General features: G+C 40.4%; 1 protein-coding gene across 1 annotated transcript; it reads left to right on the forward strand.

The window, feature by feature from the left end:
- The first annotated feature begins 563 nt into the window (after positions 1 to 563).
- On the forward strand, positions 564 to 21264 carry sptlc1 (serine palmitoyltransferase, long chain base subunit 1). Its single transcript, XM_083902774.1, has 15 exons — positions 564 to 618; positions 2361 to 2468; positions 2558 to 2655; positions 3270 to 3363; positions 3462 to 3534; positions 8662 to 8794; positions 10210 to 10339; positions 13458 to 13547; positions 15486 to 15593; positions 16232 to 16327; positions 16413 to 16509; positions 16633 to 16687; positions 18151 to 18268; positions 18471 to 18544; positions 19661 to 21264. The coding sequence occupies exons 1-15, from the start codon at positions 565 to 567 to the stop codon at positions 19752 to 19754; spliced, it is 1422 nt and encodes a 473-aa protein (XP_083758900.1). The 5' UTR covers position 564; the 3' UTR covers positions 19755 to 21264.
- The last annotated feature ends 4949 nt before the right edge of the window (positions 21265 to 26213 follow it).

A 26213-nucleotide genomic window follows, 5' to 3' on the forward strand; every position in this document is an offset into this window, starting at 1 on the left:
ATTGCTTTTTGGGCTCCATGGGATTTTTTGTTGCAGTACCCACGGTGGCCACCTTGCAAAAATTGTCTTCAAGGCAGAGGGGGCGGTGCTCTATCCAGTTCATATTATACATCCATGGGAACATAGGACCCTTTTTTAGAGGAAGGGTCCTATGTTCCCCGGTCTCATACAAAGCGGGGAACTTCTTATTGGCCCCTCCCACTTCCAATTTTCCACGCTTTTTCACCGAACCTTTTAAATACGTACATTTTCACCAGGATTGATGCGGTCGCAAAAATCAGTGAGTTTTGGGGCCTCAAAAATGCGATTCATTTGGCGAAAAAAAAAAAAAAAAAAATAATAATAAATCCTTCAGTTATGTTATTATTATTAGTATTATTATTATTATTATTATTATTATCATTATTATTATTATAATATGATGTAACAATATATTGGAGGTATTAGTTGCATGGTTCGATCAGAGTGAAATAGAAGAAGTTGTGGGATTCCTTTTTTTTTTTTCTTAACTGTGGACTCTGAACGCATCATGACGCATGACGTTTCACAAGGTGGAAGCTAAACATGGCGTCGGGACAGCAGTGGGTGTTGGTGGAAATGGTGCAGGCGTTTTATGAGGTATGTAACGTCCTCTGTGTTTCTGTCGAGCACACGTATTTCCCGGTGTTGACATGTAGATTGTCCGTGTGTTTGTCTTCACGCTGGTGTTCGTGGACTGTCGTAAACGTGTCTGTGTCCGTGGCCTGGTCGCCGGCTCTGTGTTTACGGTCAGAGCGTCAACCGAGGCAAAGTAACCAGGAAGTTTGCTGAAAACCTCCAGCTAATCCTGCTGATGTAATTTCAACCAGTGGAAAATGAAACTAGACGCCGAGCTCCAGTCAATGTTACTCGGTTATGCTTTGTTTGTATCGTATTTGATTTTTTATTATTATTCACAGTTCGGGCAATAACAACAACTTGTCTCCTTGGTCACCTGTAACATCTGTTTCAAACATCTGCCCTTTTCAGTCTCTTTTTCTTTTATTTTGTGTTAAGTGGAAAGCGAAAAAACACTTCCTTGTTTAGGAGATTTTTAGAGAACACGTGAGAAGTGAGCAGTGAGCCATCTAAAACACAAGCTGAAAGTAATGGAATCAAAACATTGTGTTATGCACTACAGTAGACATCTTGCACATTTCAAAAGATTTACCACTAAATTCCTCCTTGTACCTGCTTTTTCAAACTTGATAATTGCTTTGATTTACTATAAACTAAAAAGAAAGTAAGTGCTTATTTTTAAATATAATTTCATATGTAAAGTAAAATCTAACCATCGACCCCCACGACACTCAAGTGGTAGACGATGGATGGATAGATGGAAAATCCTCTTCTTATAGCCATATGCTTCTCCTTGGCACAAACAGCAGGGGCGCTAATGGGGTTCAACCATTTTGTATATAACCGTGTGATTTGTAAGAATTATTGTAATGCAAAAGGTATCCACCATGGGGCATTGTATACAACAGAGGTTTGAGCAACCCTATGGTGATGCAATAGGTCTCAGAAATGTATCAAATATGATACCCATAGCATTACGGTTAGTTTAGCTGTCAAAAACATGATTGATTGGGGGCATCAAGGTATATTTTTGTTCGCATGATTTTTCACAGGCAAACTCAGATTTGATAGTAGCCATATGCACACAACTCATGGGTTTCCCTTCTTCTTCTCCTATTAAATCAATCAGGCTGTACACCAAGAGGCTAAATGCTGCCCTCTATTGTTCAAACTCCTTACTGTTGATTTAAGCTCAAATCAGCCAAAACATGTTTGTAGACATGAGTGTTGTGAATTTATGGACAGTCATCTTGCCCTTCTTTCATCAGTCTATGTTGATAGTCATAGTCTATTGTTAATTTGACAATAGACAAATTAACAATAAGTCATTTCTACTTCTACAAGTAATTTCTACTTTTTTCTTACTATGTATATGTTCAGCAGGCCAGCCAAAAGACCTGGTAGTATAATTGTTCCACTTTCCTTCTTCAGACAAATTTGAGCCCACTGATCGCTGCAAAATGGTAAAAAATGTTTTGCGTAAAACCAAAAAAAAAAAAAAATTGATGTTGGACAAACTTATAATAAAGACTTGTAATTTCTTTGGATGAATTCATACCCTCTCCCCGTGCCGCTGTTGCAGCTACTCCACAAACATCTTAACAATTGTTGCTATATCAACAGAGCTGCTAGATTATACAGCACTCAGCAGAGTATGATGGAATAACACTCCCTGCAGTATGCAAATAGAACAGTAAATTACAGTTTGAACGTGATGAATAATGTTACATTTGAAATAAAAAGTCTGTGTTTGTCTACATCAGGCTCCTGCTTACCACCTGATTCTGGAGGGGATCCTCATACTGTGGATCATCAGACTTCTGTTCTCTAAGACCTATAAACTTCATGAGACTTACAAACTGACTGAGAAGGTAAAGTCATCACACTGTGCTGGAATAGAAGACACGCTTACTGCAGTGTTTGTGTCATCTCACAGCTGTCATGTGTCTCTATGTCACAGGAAAAGGAGGACTTGATTGAGGAGTGGATGCCAGAACCTCTTGTTCCTCTTTTATCCAAAGAGCAGCCACTGTCCCTCAGCTACGATGTCGTCACCGGGTAAAGCCCACAGTACACGTCTCTGTTTTATTGACGCATTGTTTCTCATACAGGAGTGTTTCATTTTATTTGTCTTGGATAAAAACACACAAAAAAACAGGATTTCTACAGTTATGAGACCAATGACGAGGTCAAATTAGAATTTAGTTTTCATTCATAGCTGGCAATTGAGATGTTACCTAAAACATCAGAACGTGAATGAGAGTAATTTCAAAGTCTCACTTTCTGCTCGTCCAGACTAAAGCCTGGTTCACACTGAGCATGTCTGTGTGTGTCTGTGTGTTCACACCTGCTGTGTCTCGCTCACATCTCACTTCTGGGATTTCTCAAAGGCACGTGTCTCCACACACCAACATTGTGTTTGACAGGAGACGTCCTTGAGTGCAGTGATTTAGATGGTCGACATAAATTCAAAATAATTTTTTTTACTAATATGAAAAGCAAAGAGACACGGGATTAAACTTGGAAATGTACAGTATATCATTAATTCTCCTAAAATTTTCGACAAATACATAACACTACAATGACAAATCATCTGTGCTGAACAGTTTAATACAGTGTTGGGCTTTGAAATTAAGTATTTACACTGTCTTCAACTGATTTTTTTACTGCAGACCTCCCAGCCACAAAATCATCATCAATGGTAAAGAGTGCATTAACTTTGCATCATTAAACTTCCTGGGTCTCCTCGACAATGAGAGAGTGAAGGTAAAGTACTTGGTATATCATGATTCAATTTATTGTAGAGACAATAAATAAATAAAGAATACATGAATAAATGTTCCTTATTATTTTCTTTTTGACAGCAAAAGGCTTTGGCATCACTGAATAAATACGGTGTGGGCACATGTGGTCCTAGAGGCTTCTATGGAACTTTTGGTAAGTAAAACAAAAAATACTGAAACTTGCAAAAATATTCACCCCGCTTGGCATTTTTCGTGTTTTGCTGCCTCACAACCTGGAATTAACATGGATTGTTTGAGGATTTGCATCATTTAATTTACAGATCATGCCCACATCTTTGAAGATGTTTTTTTTATTATTATTATTGTGCAGCAAACAACAAATAGGACAAAATAACAGAAAAAGTCATTGTGCATAACTATTCACCCCCTGAAAGTCAATACTTTAGCGGCAATCACAGCTCCAAGACGCTTTGGATAAGTCTCTACATCTTTCCACTGGCATTTTTGCCCATTCCTCTTTGCAAAACTGCTCCAGCTCCTTCAAGTTGGATGGTCTGCGCTTGTGAACAGCAATCTTTAAGTCTGACCAGACAGATTTTCTATTGGATTGAGGTCTGGGCTTTGACTAGTCCATTCCAACACATTTACATGTTTCACCTAAAACCACTCAAGTGTTGTTTTAGCAGTGTGTTTGGGGTTATTGTCCTGCTGGAAGGTGAACCTCCGTCCTAGTCTCAGTCACACACAGAGTTGTACAGGTTTTGCTCAAGAATAGCTCTTTATAGCTTGTTTTTAGCACCATCCATCTTTCCCTCAACTTGGACCAGTTTCCCAGTCCCGCCTGCTGAAAAACATCCCCAAAACATGATGCTGCCACCACCAGGTTTCACTCTGGGGATGGCGTTCTTTGGGTGATGTGATGTGATGTGATGTGATGTGTTGGGTTTGCGCCAGACATAGTGTTTTCTTTGATGGCCGAAAAATTACATTTTAGTCTCATAAGACCAGAGCACCTTCCTCTCCCGTCTCCCACATGCCTTTTAGCAAACTCAAAATGGGCCATTTTATTTCTTCTTTCCACTCTGCCATAAAGTCCACAGATCCTCCAGTCTCTGCTGTGGAACTCTGCAGCTCCTCCAGTGTTACCTCAGGTTTCTGTGCTGCCTCTCTGATTAATGCCCTCCTTGAGTTTTGGTGGGTGGCCGTCTCTTGGCAGGTTTGTTGTTGTGCCATGTTCTTTCCATTTGGCTATGATAGATTTGATGGTGCTCCTGGGGATCATCAAATCTAACCCCGACTTGTGCTTCTCAACTACATTGTCCTTTACTTGCTTGGAGAGTTCCTTGATCTACATGGCAATATTCAATTAGGGATGCCTCTTGCTTAGGTGTTGCAGCCTCTGGGGCCTTTCAAAAAAGGTGTGTATATGTGCTCACAGATCATGTGACACTTCGATTGCACACAGGTAGACATCATTTCACTAGTTATGCGACTTCTGAAGGTAATTGGTTGCACCAGAGCTTTTTATGGGCTTCATAACAAAAGGGGTGAATACATATGCACATGCCAATTTTCAGTTTTTTATTTCTAAAAAATAGTTTTATGTATATGTTTTTCTCATTTCACTTCACTGACTTAGACTACTGTGTTCTGATCCATCACATAAAAAACATTGAACAAAATAGGTAAAAATCCAATGGGGGTGAATACTTTTGCAAGGCACTGTACAACATATTCTGGTTAGTATCTGGAGCCAGGGTGGAGATGTGTTGACAGTGATGGGCTGAAGCACCTCTTAGTCAAGCAAATACAGCAAGGTGTCGCCAACAGGATTTGGCATGTATTAACTAACGTAAAGCTTGACTTAGACTTTCAGAAGACTTCGAGGCCTGTTAGAGGAACAGTCGTCAGATGGCTTGTCCTTCTTTAGTAATGGAGATATTATTGCAGTATTTGAGCTAGCAGAGAAGGAACCTATATTAATGGAGAAGTTAAGCATAGTCAGCAACAGAGGGCCAAGCTGAGGCCAGAAGGCCTCAAACAGTTTTGGTGGTATTCCATCCAGGCCTGGAGATCTGCCTCTGTTCATTGCTTTAATGGCTAATCTTAGTTCTTTCAAATTAATGGGTGCCTCTAAGGAGCAGATTAGGGGCAGTTTAGGTAGTTGTAGTGGTTTGAGGAATTCAGAACAGACTTTGTCATCATGAGGCATGTAAAGATTTTGATAAAATTATTCAAAAGTACTATTAATGCGTACCGGATCAGACGTTATGCCCCCACTTAAGTCCTTATAGCTGATATATTTGGTATGTCATGGGTTAGATTTACTTATATAACAACTTAATATAACATTTAATAACAAATAATTTGGAACACTGTGAACAGATTTGAACATAAATAAATAAATAAACAAAGATTTCACTCTTTTCTGTAACAAAATAATACTGTTCAAAAATACAAAGTAAATTAAATAGCTTCCCTTAATCTGTAATGCTCAATCAGGCTGGGATTTGTCCCCAAAGCATGCTGGGAAGTGCAGTTCTTCATGAGAAGCAGTCTTGTTCCGGTGGAAATAACTTGTTTTGATAAACAACATTTCTGCTTGTATTTCTTGAAAGTCAGTTGTTGTTTTGCTCTTATTTTGGGGCTGGATCGGTGAATCTTGGCCGTAGAATGATAAAAATGGTACCGCTTGAATCTGTGAATTCTCCGCTGTTTACATAATCACGCTGACGCTCTGGTGCCGCTTTTGAACACGTGCGCTGTAATGGGTTTGTTTTCGCTCCTGTGGGTTTGAACCATCGTTGTTTTAACTGTGTTTTGTGAACATAAGAATGGGTCGTATGAGCTTTTAGCTGAGTTTCTGACCTTTCTGTGGGTATGCAGCATGTCTGTGTTTGTTAAATTTAGACATGGTTTAATGACGTTTTTTCTCGCTGCGTCTGACGTGCCCCCTGTACTGGGGACATCAGTAAAGAAGTTAACACGATTAAAAGCATAACGCATTAATGATGAATGTAATGAATTAATCACAAATTACGTGATAATTTGACACCTTCGAATAAAAATAATAGTCATTTGAAAAGTTTAGTAGCACTTACAGCTCATATCATGTGGCTGACTGGAAAAATAACTGGGAGTTAGAAAGGGCGTTTCGAGATTCTGCCGTGTCACACCGCAAGGTTCGTGGCTCTGAGTGTCGCGATTTTGGTTTCGATACGCATATTGTTACAGCCCTAGTGATTTTGCCTTGTGTGAGGATAGTGAATTCTGCTTCTCTTCTTAACAAGCTGTTAAGTTCATCAAATAATTTATGACACTAACAGATGTTTTCTGGAGAGGTATTACTCAGCATTTCTTGTTCAAGGGCTGCGATATCAGACTCCAAGCAGTTTATCTGATGTGTTTAGATTTATTGAGATTGGAAGCAAAAGATATAGTTTTATTCCTGATGCACACTTTAACCGCATCCCATAGCACACATGGATCATCAACTAATGGGCTGTTTATCGAAATGAATTCCTCCAACTCAGCCCCCAGCTCGCTGATAAATGTGTCATTCTGGAGCAGTGACATGTTAAAACGGCAACGAACTGCCATCGATTGACCAGCTCTTAATGAGAAATTACATAAAACAGCCCTATGATCAGATAAAGCTATTGGGGTCATTTCAGTGGGGCCAATGTCACTGAAAAGAAATTTGGATGCAAAGATGTAGTTTATTCTTGAAAAAGATTTATGGCAAGCAGAAAAAAGAAAATTCTCCAGAAGAAGGATTCATCATTTGCCATGTATCAGTCACTCCATAGTCGGGAGACAATTTCTGCAATGCAATAGATGCCAGTTGCTGATCTATGCTTTCTGTTATCTCTGTTCTATCGATATCGTGAAGCCATACGGCATTAAAGTCACTCCATATTAAAAGCTGGTACTCTGGGAGATCTGTTAATGTAGAAGTCAGTGAATTATAGAAATGCTGGTTTAAGCAATTTGGAGCATACACAAATCACTGAAATTTTAATGCCATTATAGGCTATGTTACAGAGAGATTCGACCATCATCAGATCCCCCTTTGCCCAGATTGGTATAATATAGGTTACATTTTGCAGCTATAAACACCTCTTTGCTTTTCTTGGTGTAACAAGAGGAAGCAACCACATGATAGTACTTGTTCTTAAATCTATGTGCACCAGCTTCAAACTGAAGCTTCAATGAAGGCAAAGTGGATATTCTTTCTATAAAGGACTTTCAGAGTGCTTGTATGCTTTTGGGAGAATTAAGGCCTTGTGCATTCCATGACATAACATTGATACTACTCATATTTATTCAAGTTGTGGTTTGGCATATAGATATAAAGAGACCAAACAAAAACAAAGTTTGTCAAAGAACAAAGGGTTTTGGTAAGGTTGATACCACACACACACACACACGCACATAAGGGGAACACAGGAATAATAACAATAATAATAGCACAGAAAAAAATACAACCACACGAACAACAGAGAAAAATCTCAACCTTGACCATCAAAAGTCTCAAAAAAAGAAAGAAGACTGCCCACCCTCCAAAAAAATATACCAGTCCTCATGGAAGAACAGTCACAGCCCCTCCACCATGCTTGATTGTGGAAACTAATAATGATCCTTGAGCCATTTTTAACCATAGCACTAAACAGAGTAGACAGCTCATGTCATACCATGGTATAATAATAAATGGGCCTAATGATAAAAAGAAAAATAAACCAACAGAAAGAAGAGCCATATAGCTCAGCAGTCTGAACAGTTCTTAGAAATGTTTGTTTAAATAAACTTCTCAGGTCAGTCTTACCCTCGAAGCTTTTCCACCAACCAATGCTTTTAGTTTAACAAACTTTTCGGCCGTGCTCACCTGCTGGAAAGTGTGAATGTCTTTTTATAAATGATCTTCCAGACGAGTGCTTAAGTGTTAATATAAAATCCACAGGAAGCCTCCCAACTGTTGACAGCAACTATGACCAATGTACAGGACTGGGTCAAGAAATCTCATTTACAACTTAATGCAAAGAAAACTGTGACCTACGTTTTTAGGTGGACCAGAATTCACTTCTTTGGTGCGGATCAGAGTTTGGTTGCGCATTCACAACTCCCAAAAAGCAAATGATTTAGGTTTTGATTACGCAGGAGCTGGTGTGAATGCACCCAAGTGTCACTACCTCATACAACCACATAAAAAAAAACAAAAAACTGAACTATGCCTTTAATGTTAAAGCAAGTCTGAATATGTTGTATCATGGTAATTGCTAATTGTGTGGGTGTCGGTTACTGTCTTGATTACCTCCTGTAGATGTTCACCTGGAACTGGAGAGCCGCCTGGCCACATTCATGAAAACAGAAGAAGCCATCCTCTATTCTTATGGCTTTGCAACCATTGCCAGTGCAATCCCTGCTTACGCCAAGAGGGGGGACATCATCTTTGTGTAAGTGAAAAATAATGTCAGTCAAGTAAGTTTAGTGCTCCAGACTAACTTTTTTCACTAGGAGCACAGAGGCCCCCAACCTCAAAATTTCAGGGGCGGTACCAGAAAATTTAGGGGCACACAGTGTAAATCAACATGCTAACCAAATATTCAAAGTTCTACTCCACTGTATTACTAATAAATACCTTGATAATGCAGAAATTACAATGTGCTCTTTCTACTTGAAACCTAACCCTCCCGCGCCATGCACTTCTCTGTCTCCAAGTAGGCTCTCCGTATCCAACGCAGGTGGGATAATTTCTCGACACACAGCTTTATCCCCCACATCCAAATAATGATCTTTATGACGAGGATCGAGTACAGACGTGATGAAGTGAAGGGGATCCGAGTAGATCTTAGTAAAACGTGTCGACAGACTCTGAAGGCGGCACGGTTTTGATCCGTCCTCTGCCCAGCATCAATCCCCACCTGGTGCGTTACGGCAGCGCAGCTGTGCCTTGGGAGCCAGCGGTATTCACGGAAGATCACGCGATAATCCTGAACGGATGTGAGTTTGTGAGATCCCGTGTAAAGGAAACAACAATAACAATACAGCTTCTTTCATTCTCCGACGTGGAACAATTGTTGATGATTTTATGTTTCTCCACTTCAACAATCAGTCTCTCGTCGTACATTATGATTCTCCAGGACCCTCTGATCAATTGACTGTTGACCTGGTAGCACCAGTTCCGAAGTTATGTTGATGTGACCTTGTGATGGGCTATATGACCTGCGTATTGTGTTTTATTTTTAAAGGGGGGCGGAGGTGTTTTACTTTGATTGTGTGTCGGACTTGCTGTCTGGTGCGGTCTGCTCTGTTGAGCTTGACGCAATTCAGCAACGGCAAAAATAGAACTGCTACCTATTGATGTCGATATTTGATAGTGTGACTTGGGTCTCAATCGGCACCTGGACAAGAGGGCGCTCGCTGATTACATGGGAGCACAGTGCCCTTGATCACCCATTTAGAAAAATCTGTGGTGTATAAAAGATCGATTTAAAATAAATAAACAAGCAACGCCTGGCGGGGGTGCAAGTGAGGCCTAGCGACCAGGGGGAACTCTGCTTAACTAATATTGTGTTGAATTAGTGTATTGTCTTTAAACTGCGAAGTGCCTGCACTGTCGGCAAACTTTGTGTTCCCCGCTGTTCTGGGGTAGCGACTGCAACATTCACAGTTCATGGAATTCGTCTCCTTACAGTACCTTATCCAGCTGAATTCTCGCAGCCAGTCTTCCCCAAAATGGTGGGTTTGGGCCTTTTTCGCCACACAAACCTGACTGTCGCACACTCTCAAGTTTTGGTTGCAAAATGCGACTTGCAATCTGGAACCATGACACGCCAGCTGTCTGTAATGAGAAGTGTTTTATGTCCAGGGATGAAGCAGCCTGCTTCTCCATCCAGAAGGGTCTTCAAGCGTCCCGCAGCTTTATCAAATACTTCAAACACAACGACATGGAGGATCTGGAGAGGCTCCTAAAGGAGCAGGAGCTAGAGGACCAAAAGGTTAGTATGTGCTGAGACTTCTCTCTTCTGGTTGCACTTCAACATTTTTTTTCCCATCACAGACAGCTTGGCCTAACTGTGCAGTCATGGACTCTGTGGCTTTAATTGTTTTCTTCCTCTCTCTCGTATTCACCTGGTCCTGGTCTCGCTCCTCTATCTCTGTCGCTCCTTCTCTTGCTCTACCTTCCCTTTTTGTCCCCCTCCTCTCCTCTGTCCCCCATTGCCATTTCTACCTTTTTTGGTTTTATTGCACTGGCTCAGTGTATTTTCAGCTTGCTTATGTAATTCTTCTTTTGCTGTGTTTACCTTGTACAGGGTGTGACCCTGCTTTTCTACCTATGTCAGCTGGGACTGGCTCCAGGCCCTTCTGTATCTATTTTATCCTTGTATGGAGGATGAAGTGGTAGAAAATGGATGAATCAATGGTATATTTACATCTGATGAGCATGCTGTTTCCTGCTTGTGCGTAGAGACGTTTAGTAATGATGAATTAGAACACATGGTTGTTTCCTCGATAAAAGCCTTTTCTAGTAGAAAACAAATTGCATTAGTCGTCCAACTGCAGGCCAGCACTAGCAGCATTAAATGACATGTACTTCACTAGCATTTCAAGGTTTCCCCCAGAAAGCCTGCTCAGCCTGGTGGTGGGGCCTCTCAGGTAGCCCACCGGCGGCCCATGGTGTTTTTGTTTTTTTTGTTATTGTTATTTATGCGTTTTGTAAGACATTTATTAACAATACTTAAACACCAACTATAGAGTCTTACAAAAAGACACACTCTTTCAGTGAATCTTAAAACAAGCCATGCAATGGTCACATTTAAGTAAGTAAAAGTAAAATAAATCAACATAAAAAAAGTGGTTGTGACCCCTCATCTGGTGCAGATGGCCCTTTAATTTCTGCGAGCCGCACCTGCATGTTACTGGTCAAGGTCAACTTTATTATCCCCTTGGGGAAATTCAAGTGGTCAGCGTTACAGGTCTCACAAGACCTATAATATTCAAACAAGTAACAAGACAAACGGACACTAAACAAGTAAAGCTTGGTGGCCCGCCAAGCTTATAATTCACTGGGGGAAACCCTGCATTTCCACCTGTTTGTTGTGTAAGAGAAAAAACACTTGCATTACATTGTTGCTGCTTGTTTACAGGCGATGTGAGTGTATGGATTCTAAATAAGAGTTAAAGTCAGGTCCATAAATATTGGGACATTGACACAATTCTCTTCTTTTTGGCTCTATACACCACTACAATGGATTAGAAATGATACGAACAAGATGTGCTTTAACTGCACACTTTCAGCTTTAATTTGATTTACATCGAAGTGAACGGTGTAAGAATGACAATATTTTCTATATGTGCCTCCCTCTTTTTATGGGACCAAAAGTAATGGGATAAACTAAACAATCATACAAACTGACTCCTTTGCAGTCAATTACAGCCTGAAGTCTGGAAGGCATAGACATCACCAGACGTTGGGTTTCCAGGCGTCTACTGCAACAGTCTTCAATTCCTGCATGTTATTTGGACATTTTCCCGCTAGTTTGGTCTTCAGCAAATGAAATGCATGCTCAATCTGATTCAGGTCAGGTGATTGACTTAGCCATTGCATTACATTCCACTTATTTGCTATAAAAAAAACTCTGTGGTTTCTTTTGCAGTATGCTTTGGGTCATTGTCCATCTGCACTGTGAAGCGCCGTCCAATGAGTTCTGAAGCATTTGGCTGAATATGAGCAGATAATATTGCTGGATACACTTCAGAATTCATCCTGCTGCTTTTGTCAGCAGTTACATCATCAATAAATGCAAGGGAACCAGTTCCATAGGCAGCCATAAATGTCCATGCCATGACACTACCACCACCATTAGGAATGGGACCGATCCCATCCAGTATCGGTATCGGGTTCTGATACAGACGTAATTGACGGATCGGATATTTCCGATACAACTGTAGAAATGTGAGATCCGATATGTCTGTGCTATAATGTCTGCTGAAATGTCTCCACTAGTGATTCCCCGACTGCTCTGATAGCTGGCTGCAAAAACGTGGAATGGATTTCCTGAACTGAGGTGTGTCTCAATGAGACGTGGCGTAATAATGCATGATTCCGTTCAAGGAAATCCATTCCGCAGTTTACAGCCAGCTAGCAGTCGTGAATTATTGACCAGAAGTTAACCAGGAAAATCATCTCTGCCACAGGTCCTCTGCAGCTGCGGTAATCCATTACTGCTTGCTGAGGAGAACAGCACTGACAATGGCATAAAAACAATGAAAATCACACTCCTCCAAGCCAGGGTCTACGTTAGTCGGTATATGACTGGCTGAGGAATGAAGAGTTAACGGATGTCTAAGTATAAAGCACATAGAAGATGCATAAAAATATAGTTTTCACAGGGAATCAGTTCATGTTTATTCTATTTTGTCCCCCTCTATGGTTTATTATGTTGTAGAAGAAGCATTCTTGTCAAATAGATTTTTTTTTTTTTTTTTTAAAGACAGTGGATTTGTTATCCTAAGTTGATTATTTATATTAGTTAAACATAAATTAATGTGCAAAGGAAACTGAATGATTATTTAATTGCAACCATATTCTAACTTCATGTATTTGTTATGTATTGCTTATATGCTTTTGTTCATGTACTCGTTGACCCGCTTATGAACTTAAACCATTCAGTCTAATTCTTACTTCACCAGTATTATGTATATCAAGCACCAAACATTATTATGTTATATTAAGTATTGACAACTTGTACAAATACATTGAAGTTCATGAAAATAATAATAGTAGTAATAATAATCATACTAATAAAAAAAAAAAGGCTGCAGTATTACTACCCTGAAACCGTGATTCTTTGTCTGGTATCGTACCGTGGTTACTAATTTTGTAGTGTGACAACTCTAGAATGTGATCAAATCCTATCAGTTATATTTCGTATAGAGAACTAATTTGTTAACAGATATGCTGTCATTTGCTTTCCAGTGACATCACACATGTAAAGGATGGCAAACTGTGACTGTGAGCGAGCAGCAGCTAGTGCAGATGTTGTGGCTGATCAGTTTCAACCGTGTTTCATGACTAAAGCATTGTCTGATACCACTGTGCTCTGTCTGTCTCAGAATCCTCGTAAAGCTCGAGTGACCAGAAAGTTCATCGTAGTGGAGGGACTGTACATTAACACAGCAGACATCTGTCCTCTGCCTCAGCTGGTAAGTAGAAGACGAATGGACCTGAAAGGCTGGTAATTACATCCTGTGATGAACCTGATACATGATGTTTGAGAGGGACATGCTTATGGGGGGCCGTGTAGGCCATAATTCCTTTTCTACCTATACACAATTTTACATCTCACCTACACAATTTTGCCTCTCACATTCACTATTTTTGGATCTCGCATACACAATTTTACCTCTCACATACACAATTTTACCTCTCACATATTCTCTTTTACTTTGCACATACACAATTTTACCTCTTACATACTCTTTTACTTTGTGCATACACAATTTTACATCTTACATACTCTCTTTTACTTTGCACGTACACAATTTTATCTCTCGCATACAATTTTTTTTACATCTCACATACAATTAGTTTTTACCCATCACATACAATTTTTTGCCAAAAAAAGTGAATGTATGAGGTCCAAAAAAGTGAATGTATGAGGTCCAAAAAAAGTGAATGTATGATGTCCAAAAATAGTGATTGTATGAGGTACAAATAAAGTGAATGTGCGAGTGGAAGGCCTTCCGGTCATGTGACGAAAAGCAGGAACTATGACTGTAGCGCATCATGGCGGTTGGAAGAGAACGAGGAGAGGAGAACCTATCTCCTATAAACTCTTAGAATCTAACGATCTTCAAGCAGGGTATCAGAGTATGCTCTTCAACACTGACAGACAGTGCATGTATGTTTCTGAACGATTCTGAGCAGCAGTCCCAGAGCCAGCTCGTTGCACAGGGGGAGCGATGACGTGAGACATAGTATAAGAAAACTTGTGCCCGCTGACGAAGCGCAGCAGATTCTCATCGGCTTCTCTGTTTCTCCTGCTGCTTTTGTTAGGTTCTATTGACGCTGACAGTGTAGTTTCTGGCTTTTTCAGACATTTGCGAATGCCCATTCTGAATGAAAATATAGCTGCTTGCTTGCGCTTGAATATCTGTACGGGAAGACGCACTGGCAACATAACGTAAGACATGTGATGGGTTCAAGGACAACTGGAAAGTTGAATTTGCTCAACTGTTCATTTTGGTTTTAACAAGTCAGTGGAGTTTTCGGTTGTTTTGAACACATCAGAGAAAAATATTGTTGTGGATGGATTGCAACAAAAACTTACATACACACTTTTACCTCTCACATACACAATTTTGCCTCTCACATTCACTATTTTTGGCTCTCACATACACACTTTTACCTCTCACATACACAATTTTACCTCTCACATACTCTTTTACTTTGCACATACACCATTTTACCTCTTACATACTCTCTTTTACTTTGCAGATACACAATTTTACCTCTCACATACAATTGTTTTACCCCTCACATACAATTCCATTCATTTTGGTTTTAATAAGTCAGTGGAGTTTTTTTTTGCAACAAAAACTTGAAAAAAGGTAATTGTCGAAGTCCACTGCTTTCCTATAAATAGTTTGATTATTTATAAATAATCTCTTACATCAGGAAATCACAGGAAATTAGCATTTGCTGCGTGAAATTAATCAAAATATGACTCAAAATGGACTACATGGCCCCCCATACTTATATATCCCACTGTTACGTATTTATATATACAACCAATGCATTACTTTGGGAAAATAATGATGTCATATTCCCACACACACAGACCTGGCATATGTGCTACAGTGTTTAGAGTTGTTTTGGAGTTTTATGTGGATGAAGACATTGAAACAATGCTGTGTTTAAGCACATGTAGAGAAAATTCTGTTTCAGTGTGGATTAGGAATGAGGGGACAAGGTGACCTGTTCTACCGCCTGAGAATATTATTAGACACGAACAGTGTTGCCCTGAAACTTATCTGCATTTATACTTTTTAAAGTATTTATATAGTCAAAGACATGGAAAAAAAAATGATGTATCGTGGCTCTGCTCTCGTGCCAATGCTTTGTGTTTGTGTAACCTCCAGGTGGAGCTGAAGTACAAGTACAAGGTGCGGATCTTTCTGGAGGAGAGTCTTTCTTTTGGTGTGTTGGGACAACACGGTCGAGGAGTCACAGAACATTTTGGCGTCAATGTGAGTCTGAAAGGCTGAGCAGTTAACTATAAATGTGATGCTAACAATAATTATATCCGCGAGAAACGAACGCCATTTCTTTATTAATGCATTTAATGGAAAGTTTGAACATATTGTATGCTTTTTCATGAAATTTAATAAACATAGTGTATGCTTTTTCATGAAATTTGGACACTTTGAAGATATGGCAGGTGTGGTTAGCAATTCATAATATTTAACAAGGTATAATAGGTTAACTAGTTTTATTAAAAACTAGAGAGAAATTTATGAGTTCAGGTATTCTGTGTTCAATATCGAGTTTATATGGATACTTTGAACATGTATAAAGTGTAGTCAACATTATATCATAATATTTAAGTTATTTTGTTGAATTTGTTAATAATTAATTAAAACAGTTAGTGGCAGGTGCAAGTGCGTATACTTTGGGTATATTGGAAAGTTGAGGATTGGACAAGTTCGCGGATATACCCCTTGCTGTCGGCCCCCGACAGCGTAGGCTAGTTATTTGAGTTATTATTTATTACAATAAAGCAGATGTAATGTCTGAAACTTTCATAGAGCAAAGCAGAAAGAGATATACATACTGTACATGTGTGTTTGAGTGCAGTAACAACACTTCCATTTCTGCCTTCATGCAGATAGATGACATTGACCTGATCAGTGCCAACATGGAGAATGCCATGGCCTCCATTGGAGGCTTCTGCTGTGGACGCTCTTTTGTCATCGACCATCAGGTAAATGCAACAATATCAAATATGTAACAAGACACTATGGGAAATGAGGCTGAAGCTCATTGTATGCTTTTCTGGTGTGTTGCAGCGTCTGTCAGGTCAGGGCTACTGTTTTTCTGCATCCCTGCCTCCAATGTTGGCTGCTGCTGCCATTGAAGCCCTCAACATCATGGAGGAGGATCCAGGTACTTTTCTTGTACCAAAGTTGTAAAGAGACATTTATTGACACCACATGTTTGTTCATTAGAAGCATGTTTTTTTGCATATGAACTGTTATTACTGACTTCATCCTTATATCTGCTTTGCAGATATTTTTTCCGTCTTGAGGGAAAAGTGCAAACATGTGTACAAAGCTTTACAAAGGTAAGTTATATCTGTGACTTCAGGCTGCCACTCAGTAAAGACAATATGTGCTTAATAATGAAAGAATGCAGCAATTAATCTCTCTGTTTGAACTACAACTACTAGTTGTAGGTTCTTGAGGTTTTTGTTGAGACCATTTTGGCACACCTGTGCCATTTGAGTTTTACTATATATTGCATTTATATAACACTAATGCTGTTCAATACATCCAAATACAGCAGTTCAATGGAATTCAGACCTCCAAAAATGACAACTCAAAGCAACTGATAAAAAAAAAAAAAATCTACTCCATCTCGATTCAATGTTGTGAAGTGCAAACCAAGTGGCTGCTGTGTGTTCTCGGGTGTGCAAAGGGCAGGCTGCTGTATGTGGAAATTGTACCCTAACCCTAAAGCCCAATTTATACTCCTGCGTAAAGTGCTCTGCGTAGGTTACGTAGAGTCCTCTGCGTCGACGCAGAACCTGTTGTAGAGTCTCTGCGTCGTCTCCGGCTGAACGGAATATTTTTTAAGTGTCCGTCACTCCGTCAAGGGACAACGGAGACGGCAAGAGCTACGATTGGTCCTCAGGACAGGCCGAGCGGAGCTGCTCTGTGCCGGCTCACAGTGAGCACCGAGCGTCCACAGAGGGCGGAGCTGATCCCCGCCGATAACGCCGCTGCCGAACTATAAATACGTCATATCTTAACACACACAGCACATGTTTAGACTCTAAATGGCCAATTTCTCGCCTCAAATTATCTTAAAACTGCGTTCTGTCACACAGAAAAGTGAGAAACGGCAACTGTTTCAACAACAACAGTCTTTCTCCCTCGGACGCCATTGCTCACTGTAGCCAAAAGCACAACAACCTTGCGCAGCGACCCCTAAAAAAGGGTTTATATAGTTTTGTAGCACAGATTCTGCTGTTTGATGAGATGTGCAACATCATATTCTTTCATGATTAGTACATTATGTCACACTGTTTGCCAAGAGCTTCTCTGGATCTCCAAATTGGGGTCCCGGCCTTAAACAAACATCAGAAAGTGTCAAATCTACCTGTCCTATATTTGTTATCTACCATGTCCACATTGGCTTTGTTTTGTGGCAAACCTTAAAGCCCACGTCCAGCAATGCAACAGAATTTGTTGCAGGCCCAGCCACAAATTATACACAAGTGTCCTTGAATAATGTTCTACGAAGGCCAAACTGCCTGAAAGAACCTGGCCATGACCAGGTGATGGGCAGAGGAGAGGAAATGGATTCATGTATTAAAAACAATGGACGCAACTGGACTAAATGAGAAATTAGTTTTTTAGGCTTTAGTTTATTTATGTATTTAAAAATGACCATGTTAAAACTGTTAATTCTCTACCTCACTCCACATGGGAAATGTTGCTGTTTGTTTCCTGGATAACGAATAATGAATCTAAAGATGCATGTAATCTTCCAGTGAAGTGATGTCAGTGTTTGTGCTGTTGACAGAACTGCAGGGCTGAAGTTGGTGGGAGAACCATTCGCCCCTGCTCTTCACTTACAGCTGGACAAAACTTCTGGCTCCAGAGATGCTGACATGCTGCTTCTTCGCAACATTGTAGATTATGTGAGTCCTAAACCTCTGGCCCCAGATCCATACACAATGTTCAACAGTGTATTTCATCAATGGCTCTGTTACATTAATGTTTTCATTAATGTTTCTGATAGTTTTTAATACTCATTGAATGCTCTGAATCATAAAATTTTAAATTCTACTGCAGGTGGTTATTGATTGATTTGTTTGGTATTTTTCACATTTTCTCTGTCAGTGTTTGGAACGAGGTGTGGCTCTGACTCTCGCCCACTACCTGGAAAAAGAGGAGCGCTTCGTCCCTCCACCCAGGTAAACTACACCTCAGCGTAGATCATCGGTGCAGCCCCAGTGCCTAAAACATGTGTGATCCGTAATGGACCCACTACCTGAGACTACTTCTCACTTGATTTATGAACCTGAATGTTATGTTGTGGCAATTTGTTTATATTTGTTTCCTGGTCAACTGATCAGTGCTTTCTTCCATCTCTCTCTCTCTCTCTTGTTTGATAATGTATTTGACATTTTTTCTTCTCCCTGATCGAATCACTGTTGTATTCCCGTTCAGCCGCCATGGTATCACCACACTGTGAGATCAGGGTCTGTGACATGTAGAGAAGTCAGTGGGTCTCTGTGGGCCACATCTTTGAATATTTAATTCCAATCATGTAGTGTAACAAATGAAGCAGTGGATGTTGTCGTGTGACGATGGTGTGATTGACATACCATCCAGTAGGTGGATGGTTACAGGTGCAGTGGATGAGCTCTCACTCAGGCTCCAGATATGGTTACTTCTGGTGTCAGAAAAATGGTACTTATAATAACGTATGCAAAAAGGTTACGTAATCATGAAGAAATCACCAGGTACTGGTTAGTTATAAGGTCAGTTTAACATTTAGTTAGTGGGTAACTAATCACTACTTTTTTTTCTGTACCTTTTATTGTAAGATTTAGCAGGAAAAAACAACGTTGCATACCTTTAAAAGATGATAATGTTACTTTTACTGTTTTCTGATGTGATAAAAAACACATTGTATTGGTTCAACTCCTGCTTAGTACTTGTAATATTGTTACTGTTTTCTAAGCAGCACTTGAGTAGCACTTCACTGCCCAATACTGAAGCTAAGCTGTGCTTTGATTGTTCCATCTTCAGCAGGAACCCAACAACATCTCTGAGCTCTCTCTGAAATCCAGTTTTTCCAAATTCTGTTCTATTCTTTTTTCCTTGAATGTTCATGCAGTCATTCCTTTTTCCTCTCATGAGCCATACAGTAGAAGCCAAGTGAACATCACATGTACTGTATTTCATTCGGGTCAAATCAACTAATCAAATGGCAAAACACCATTTCAGTCAAATTATGGCAAATACTGCATGATTTGATTCCATTTGTATTGCTCAATTCCTGACAGTTGTCTTTGTGTCCTCAGTATCAGAGTGGTGGTCACTGTTGAACAAACGGAGGACGACATCCAGAAGGCCGTGTCTTGTATACAGGAGGCAGCTGTAACTATCCTGAAATAACAGTGTACTGACGGTCACTGCTGAGAGAAGTGACACCGGGAGTTCACTCAGCAGAGAAGTCAGCACGTCACCATCACCCCATCAACTCCTGGTATTAACGTCCAAACTGGCACATCTCATCACAAGTGAACAGTGTTAAATAAGACCACACACTACTGGTGTGAACATGCTTCCTGGATGTCTGGCTCTTGTCAAACACTTGTCCGTTATGCTAACACACACATCACGTCTGTTCATGAAGACCAAACAATGTTTTGAACCAGTGTCACTGTGCAGATGTGCTTCTTGTGTGTGTGCTATGTGTATCAGCACAAATGACAGGCTAGAGAGAGAAATGTTGAGAGGAGCTCAGTAAATCAAAGCTCTTTTCACGCTGCTGTAACATGTAACAAGATTTAAACCATTGGAGCAGAAAATGTTATGTATGCTTAGAAGTAATAAAATAGTTTCAGCTCACTGTGAAACTACAGCAGGTCAGAAGTCGTGGTCTGAGTCCTGGCACACATTCATCCTCAAACCTCTGAATGGGTTTTCTCTTTTTAATGATTGCATTAGAGGTTGCATTCAGGATTCACACCTACACTTTTAGCTGAACACTTGTACATGGGTGTATGATAAAGTAATAGTTGAGCTTTTTTAATTGTGATTGAGACACTGGCACAGTGCATACCATCCACATCATCTTTCACTGTGAAATAGCCTGAGACACAAATGTTCACCCTCACTGAAAACAACATGGACAAATAGGATTTAACCACTTAACAAAAAGTTGTCATAAAAATAGATACCTGGCTAATCTAAAGAACATGTTCACTCCAAATAGAAAATCAGTGTTTTTAGCTCTACTGCTGCCACTGAGGTCTGAATCTGAACAAAGGGTTTCAAACACTGAAGTCACAAAATAACAAATCTGAACTTAATGATGGATGTTAAAGCACTGATTTTCTCAATGGATTTTGGTGTGGGAGATTTAGCTTTATTTTAATTTGGTTGTTTTTTTTACAATGTAGCACAAGCTGGAGTTTCAATTGGAAAAGGCTGTATTTATCCACTCATTTATTCTGATATTGTGGGCTTGAGCTGGTGCAGATTTGTTGGGGAAGTATTAAAAATCAGTTTTTCAGTGAGAGCGAGTGTCTGTGGTTCTTGGCAGAATGACAGTGATGGTGTGAAGTGAAGTCGGTGTCGATCTGTTGACCAGTACCTCATACAACATCACATGAAAACACCTGTCCAGGGAAACACTCCTGAGCATAAGGTCTCACCTGTGGTTTTACTGGAGACTGATTATGTGCCTTTGTTTTCATTTCAATCCCACATACTTCATGTTTGTATACTTCTGTCAATGTAGAGACTGTAAGCAATCAAGAAAAGCAACTGCAGACCAGATTATGTCTTTTATGTACAGACCAAAGAGGAAATGTTGCACTTGTTACATATCTGTTTGGTACACGATGCTTGCCTTTACATTCCACTGGTGGATTTACTACTGCATATTTTTTTGTCCTTTATTTTACTCCCTTTTCTTTTGTTTTATTTTCAACAACTAAACTTCCTTTAAATGTATGTGATTTGAAATGAGCTGTTGTTATTGAAACAGACTAAGAGAAAGTAAATAATAAAATGCTTTTTTAATTTTCAATTTTGTAATTGAGTTTCAAGTTACTTCAAATATAAAAGTAATACAAAGTAATAATGAAAAATCCTTGGGATTTTAATGATATGTTATTCTGTTTTCAGTTTAAACTGGAACACAGTGTTTTCTAAGTTTGGGAATGACTGACGTATTACATGTTTTCATTTATGCTTTTGTAGATCATTTCCCAGCCAGTTTTCTGCATTGTTCACACAGAGAATTATACTCCTGTGTGAAGTGTGTGTGTGCTGTTAAAGCTTTACTTAACTTTCTTACACTTTTCTTTTGTAATCTTAAATTGCTCCTAATAAGCGTATGACACTCTTAAAACGTAAGATAAAGCCACCAGGTTTTGAAACTCATCATTATTTAATTCTCATATTATTATGACAAAAGTATGACCAATTAAAATATTCGGACCGAATAAAATAATTGGCCGAGCTTCCTGTCTGTCTTCTGTCGCGCCCCTCACCGATCGCTGTCACAGCTTTTGCGAGTTCTCTGACAGAGCAGTGTTGCCATGTGGCGACTTTGTCGCTAAATCTGCCGACATTTTGTGAGACTCTCGCGTACAAGCTCGCATCTCTCAGTTACTGAGCTTAACAAGCAGCGTGTGTTGCCAGGATCACCTCCCAAAGCACAATAACCTCTGCTGTCCAAGCCTGCGGTCAGAGCAAGCGACTGACAACCTGAGCACTGGAGGGTGGGACTTTGAGGGAGGCGGAGGTGGAGGTGTTCAAAGTGCTGTGAGACATGCAAGAAAGGTAAGTTTAGCTTTAATATTTATTCTTCGCCCATAATCAGTTTTACAAAAACATATAAGGAGGAGGAAAAAGTCATTTTTGGAAAGAGTAAAAAAAAGATGTATCACTTCCAAAATAGAAATGTCTTTCAACTGGAAGGTTGTGTTCGATTCCTAGTACTTAATCCCACGTTGCTCCTGAGACGCGCGATGCTATGTTTACGTGACCCGCAATTGTTAAAATTGTTGTTCTCAATATCCATACATGTCCGTACTTGCGTACTCCCATACTTGGCGAGTATGTATTCCAGTTGTACTTCTCGAGTATGCAAGTGCAGTTGTGTTCAAAATAATAGCAGTCCAACATGTCTAACCAGATCAATCACTGTTTTTGGTAGAAATTATATCACAACATGGCAAATAATTTACCAGTAGGTGTAGTGGAGTCATAGAAAACCAATAGACCCAACATTCAAGGTATGCAAGTTCCTGTTTCTGACCTGTCTCTATTCCTTCTTGTAACTATAAATGAAATATCCAGTCTATAACAAATCTATACCCAAACTAGACAACAGTAGTGGCTCTCCCTGGATAAAATAAAATAAAACAAATTAAAATACAATAAACACATCCCTCAAGCCACATAACTCAAGTACTTTACAATAAAGTGCATTACTTCAATCGAAAACATACATATATTCATCATCAAACACACAAGCTCTTAATGACACCACCATACTAAACAATATCCCTTTGAATTCTATATTTTGGAAATTGTCATTATAGGTAGAAAGGATCAAACACTGAAAATAGCAGATCAACATGCTCAAAACACATCACACTGCAACATGTGAGTTGTAAGCTTGTAGATCTGTGGCATCCTTTGATGAAAATATGAAATATGGCTTAAGTGGTTAATAAACACAACTAATTAAGTAATCTGGATAGTATGAATATGGTTATTGTTTTCCAACTAGATTTAGTTGTAACACACCACACCATCCAGAGTTTGCTATTTATGATGTCAAATAAAGTTCATAGACAGTTAAGCAACCGTTCTGAACCATTTATTTTAATGAACCATTCTAGAAGGCACATACTTGCTTAACATGCTATCACTGCCTCCTTCACATGGTCAGTGTTCTTTAGCACTTGTTTCAGCCTCCTCCTGCACCATAAGGGCAGTGGTCATGGGAGTCTCACTCTCTTCAGACTCAGACCTGTTACTGAAGCTGCAGCCTCAGTGCTGCTCGCCCCGTTCAGACCAGCCCCTGCAGCAGTGTACTTTATTTTTTACTTTTAGCAGCCTGTGCTGCTGGAGCCTTTCTTTTCCTTTTCCCTCCCCTCATTTACATCTATAGTCTATAGTCTATAATCTATATACTACATCTATAGTTCTACATTGTTGATTTCTTGTCCTATTTGAGCTCTGGTTATCCGGATTTGGTGATCCTGAAAAGTTTGGATCGTGTGGATTGTCTGATAAAATATGAGGGACTGGAATTACTGCATATTCGGGACACCGTGCATCAGTCTCCCCCAAGACTGTTTACTCATCAAGCGACTTTGAAACCACATCGATATCGCCGTCCGAGAGCACCTCGGCCTCGGGACGCAACTAACTACCCCAGAAGTGAGGGAGAAGAGCCGGGGCTCTCGTGCGTCTACGGAGGCGCAAACACCGTTACCCACTGCCCAGCATAATCCTGTCTAACGTCCAATAGCTAGCTAACAAGACGGACGAGCTGTCCCTTCCGATCAGTTCCAGGCGCAACATAGCTCACTGCAGATCCTGCCACAGCGGATGCAGTCAAAAGTCTGGTCTGGTACAGCTGTTGGCCCTGCGGGAGTCTTCAAAGGAGGAGACGGCCTGGTCCGTGGTGTGATGCCAGGCCTGGTGGTCTGCAGCAAGTGTCGACCACTGGCATAGGTCAATGTTGCAGGCACCAAGGCATTATTTTATTGAGAGAGTGTACCATTTCTCCGGTGCACCTCGTAGCCAGCATCTTGCTTGGATGGCTGCCTCTCTCTTGTCTGTCTCTCAATTGCTCAGTGTCTCTCTGGATTAAGTTGCTTTTTTTAATTTGGTTTTAATGAATTTGACTGCATTTTTATCCTTGCAAAAGTTGCAGTTTGCTGTTTTTACTGAAATATCCTCAAAAGCTTTTATAGAATTGTGTACTTCTTTTTTTTGGGCCTCTTTGCGTTTAATGATAGTGAGGTGGAGAGAGACAGGAAACAGGAGGCAGAGAGATGGGGAATGACATTCAGGAAAGAACGCTTGGTGCGGGATCCGAACCAGGGTCGCCTGCAGCGAGGACTACAGCCTCAGCATATGGGGCAGGTGCTCTACCAACTGAGCCACCGCTGCCCGAGAATTATGTACTTCTAATGAGTTTAAGGATACTCTGCTATATCTAGCTGGGCTAATTAGGCCTGTGCCTGCTACATCCTTTTGGATCCTGTGCTAACTACCGTGGGCCTGCTACATCTTCCTGGAGCCTGGGCTAACTAGCCCGGTTCTGCTGCATCCTCCTGGATCTTGGGCCAACTAGCCTGGGGCTGCTACATCCACCTGGATCCTGGGCTAACTAGCCTGAGTCTGCTGCATCCTCCTGGATCCTGGGCCAACCAGCCTGGGCCTGCTACATCCTCCTGGATCCTGGACTAATCTGCTGGGGATGCTTGGTTAACCTGTGTAGCTCTCAAATTATAAACTGTCTCTACGGATGCTCTGTAAATAAAAAAAAAAATAATGGCATTTTTCTTAACTTTAGTATGTTTGTTGACTGTCTGGGACCCGAGACCAAGCAAATGCCCCTTGGTGAGTACCTCTAGCAATGTGTTGAACATGCAAGACACTTACTATAGAGGCACTAATGCTAATGTTGCTGGGCATTTTCAGCAACCACAGTCTCGTATGGTCTGGGCCTTAAACACGTGGCTGGGCCCACATAGGGACTTGCCTAAAATTCAAAGTACTCTTGCTCTATACAATCTTACCCTTTCACTTAAGGAAAGGCATTGCCTGAGTTCAACATCTGAAAAAACTGCTTCAAAATGTACTGTGAAACAAGGACTGATGATTGTCCTACTCTTACTTTTGTCTGGAGATGTACAATCAAACCCTGGTCCTGAGCTTATCCAGACTCCCGCTGAATTCAAATTAATGTCTGGTCTTAAAGTTGTTCATCTTAATGTACGCAGTTTATTACCCAAGATGGACATGGTCAGAATTTGGGTTAGATCAATAGATGCAGATATAGTGATAATTTCAGAAACTTGGCTGACAAAATATATTACAAATGAAGACATTTGTATACTCAGATACAATGTTTATCGTACCGACTGTTATGATTCGTATTAAGGTGGACCCGGAAGCAGACGGAGACGGTAGGTAAGTTTCAAAACAAAAGTAATATTTATTTACGAATAAAGATAAACAGAAAGCGACTGCCAAAACTAAGGGAAGTGAACGTGTGAATGACAGAGAGAGAGAGAAAGGAGAGTGCAGCTGTGGCAGGATCAGCGTGGCGGAATGGCGACGTTCCCGCACGGAACAAACTCACTGGTTTCAAGAGTCAGCAGAGGAGATTCCCAGGAGAATAGGGAAAACCAGAACATTGACCAGTGACTTCTCGGAGGTGCAGGAGACGTGGCGACCTGGAGTGAGGAGAGACGAGTGAGTATCCAAATAGCAGGTAAGTAAAGCGACAGAAGAACTGCATGACGTTTACCAACTGAGTGTGAACAACGATCTGACGCCGGTGACGAGGAATGGCTCCGCTTATGAGTCCTCCTGATTGCAGATCAGGAGCAGGTGAGGCGGAGCCGCGCAGGTGTAGTCAATCACCGGCGTCTTGAGGGAAAGTAGGTCAACCACGCCCCCTGCAGAGAGAGAAGGAGGAAAGGCATGCAGCAGCAGTACACAAAGACAATAATAAAACAAAATAATAAAAATGTGAGGAAGGTGCAGGTGAGATCGTGACACCGACAGGCCCAAGAAAGGTGGTGGTGTAGCCATTAATGTTAAATCAAGATTTGATGCTTCAATTGTTCTGTCTGAGTATCTGTAAGCAAA

This window comes from Microchirus variegatus, assembly GCF_963457635.1.
Source record: "Microchirus variegatus genome assembly, chromosome: 16".
Taxonomy (NCBI): domain Eukaryota; kingdom Metazoa; phylum Chordata; class Actinopteri; order Pleuronectiformes; family Soleidae; genus Microchirus; species Microchirus variegatus.

Coding starts and splice junctions, on each gene's coding strand:
- sptlc1 (XM_083902774.1), top strand. CDS start 565: ATGGCGTCGGGACAGCAGTGGGTGTTGGTGGAAATGGTGCAGGCGTTT. Junction 619..2,360: donor TGGTGCAGGCGTTTTATGAG/GTATGTAACGTC, acceptor TGTCTACATCAG/GCTCCTGCTTACCACCTGAT. Junction 2,656..3,269: donor AGCTACGATGTCGTCACCGG/GTAAAGCCCACA, acceptor TTTTTACTGCAG/ACCTCCCAGCCACAAAATCA.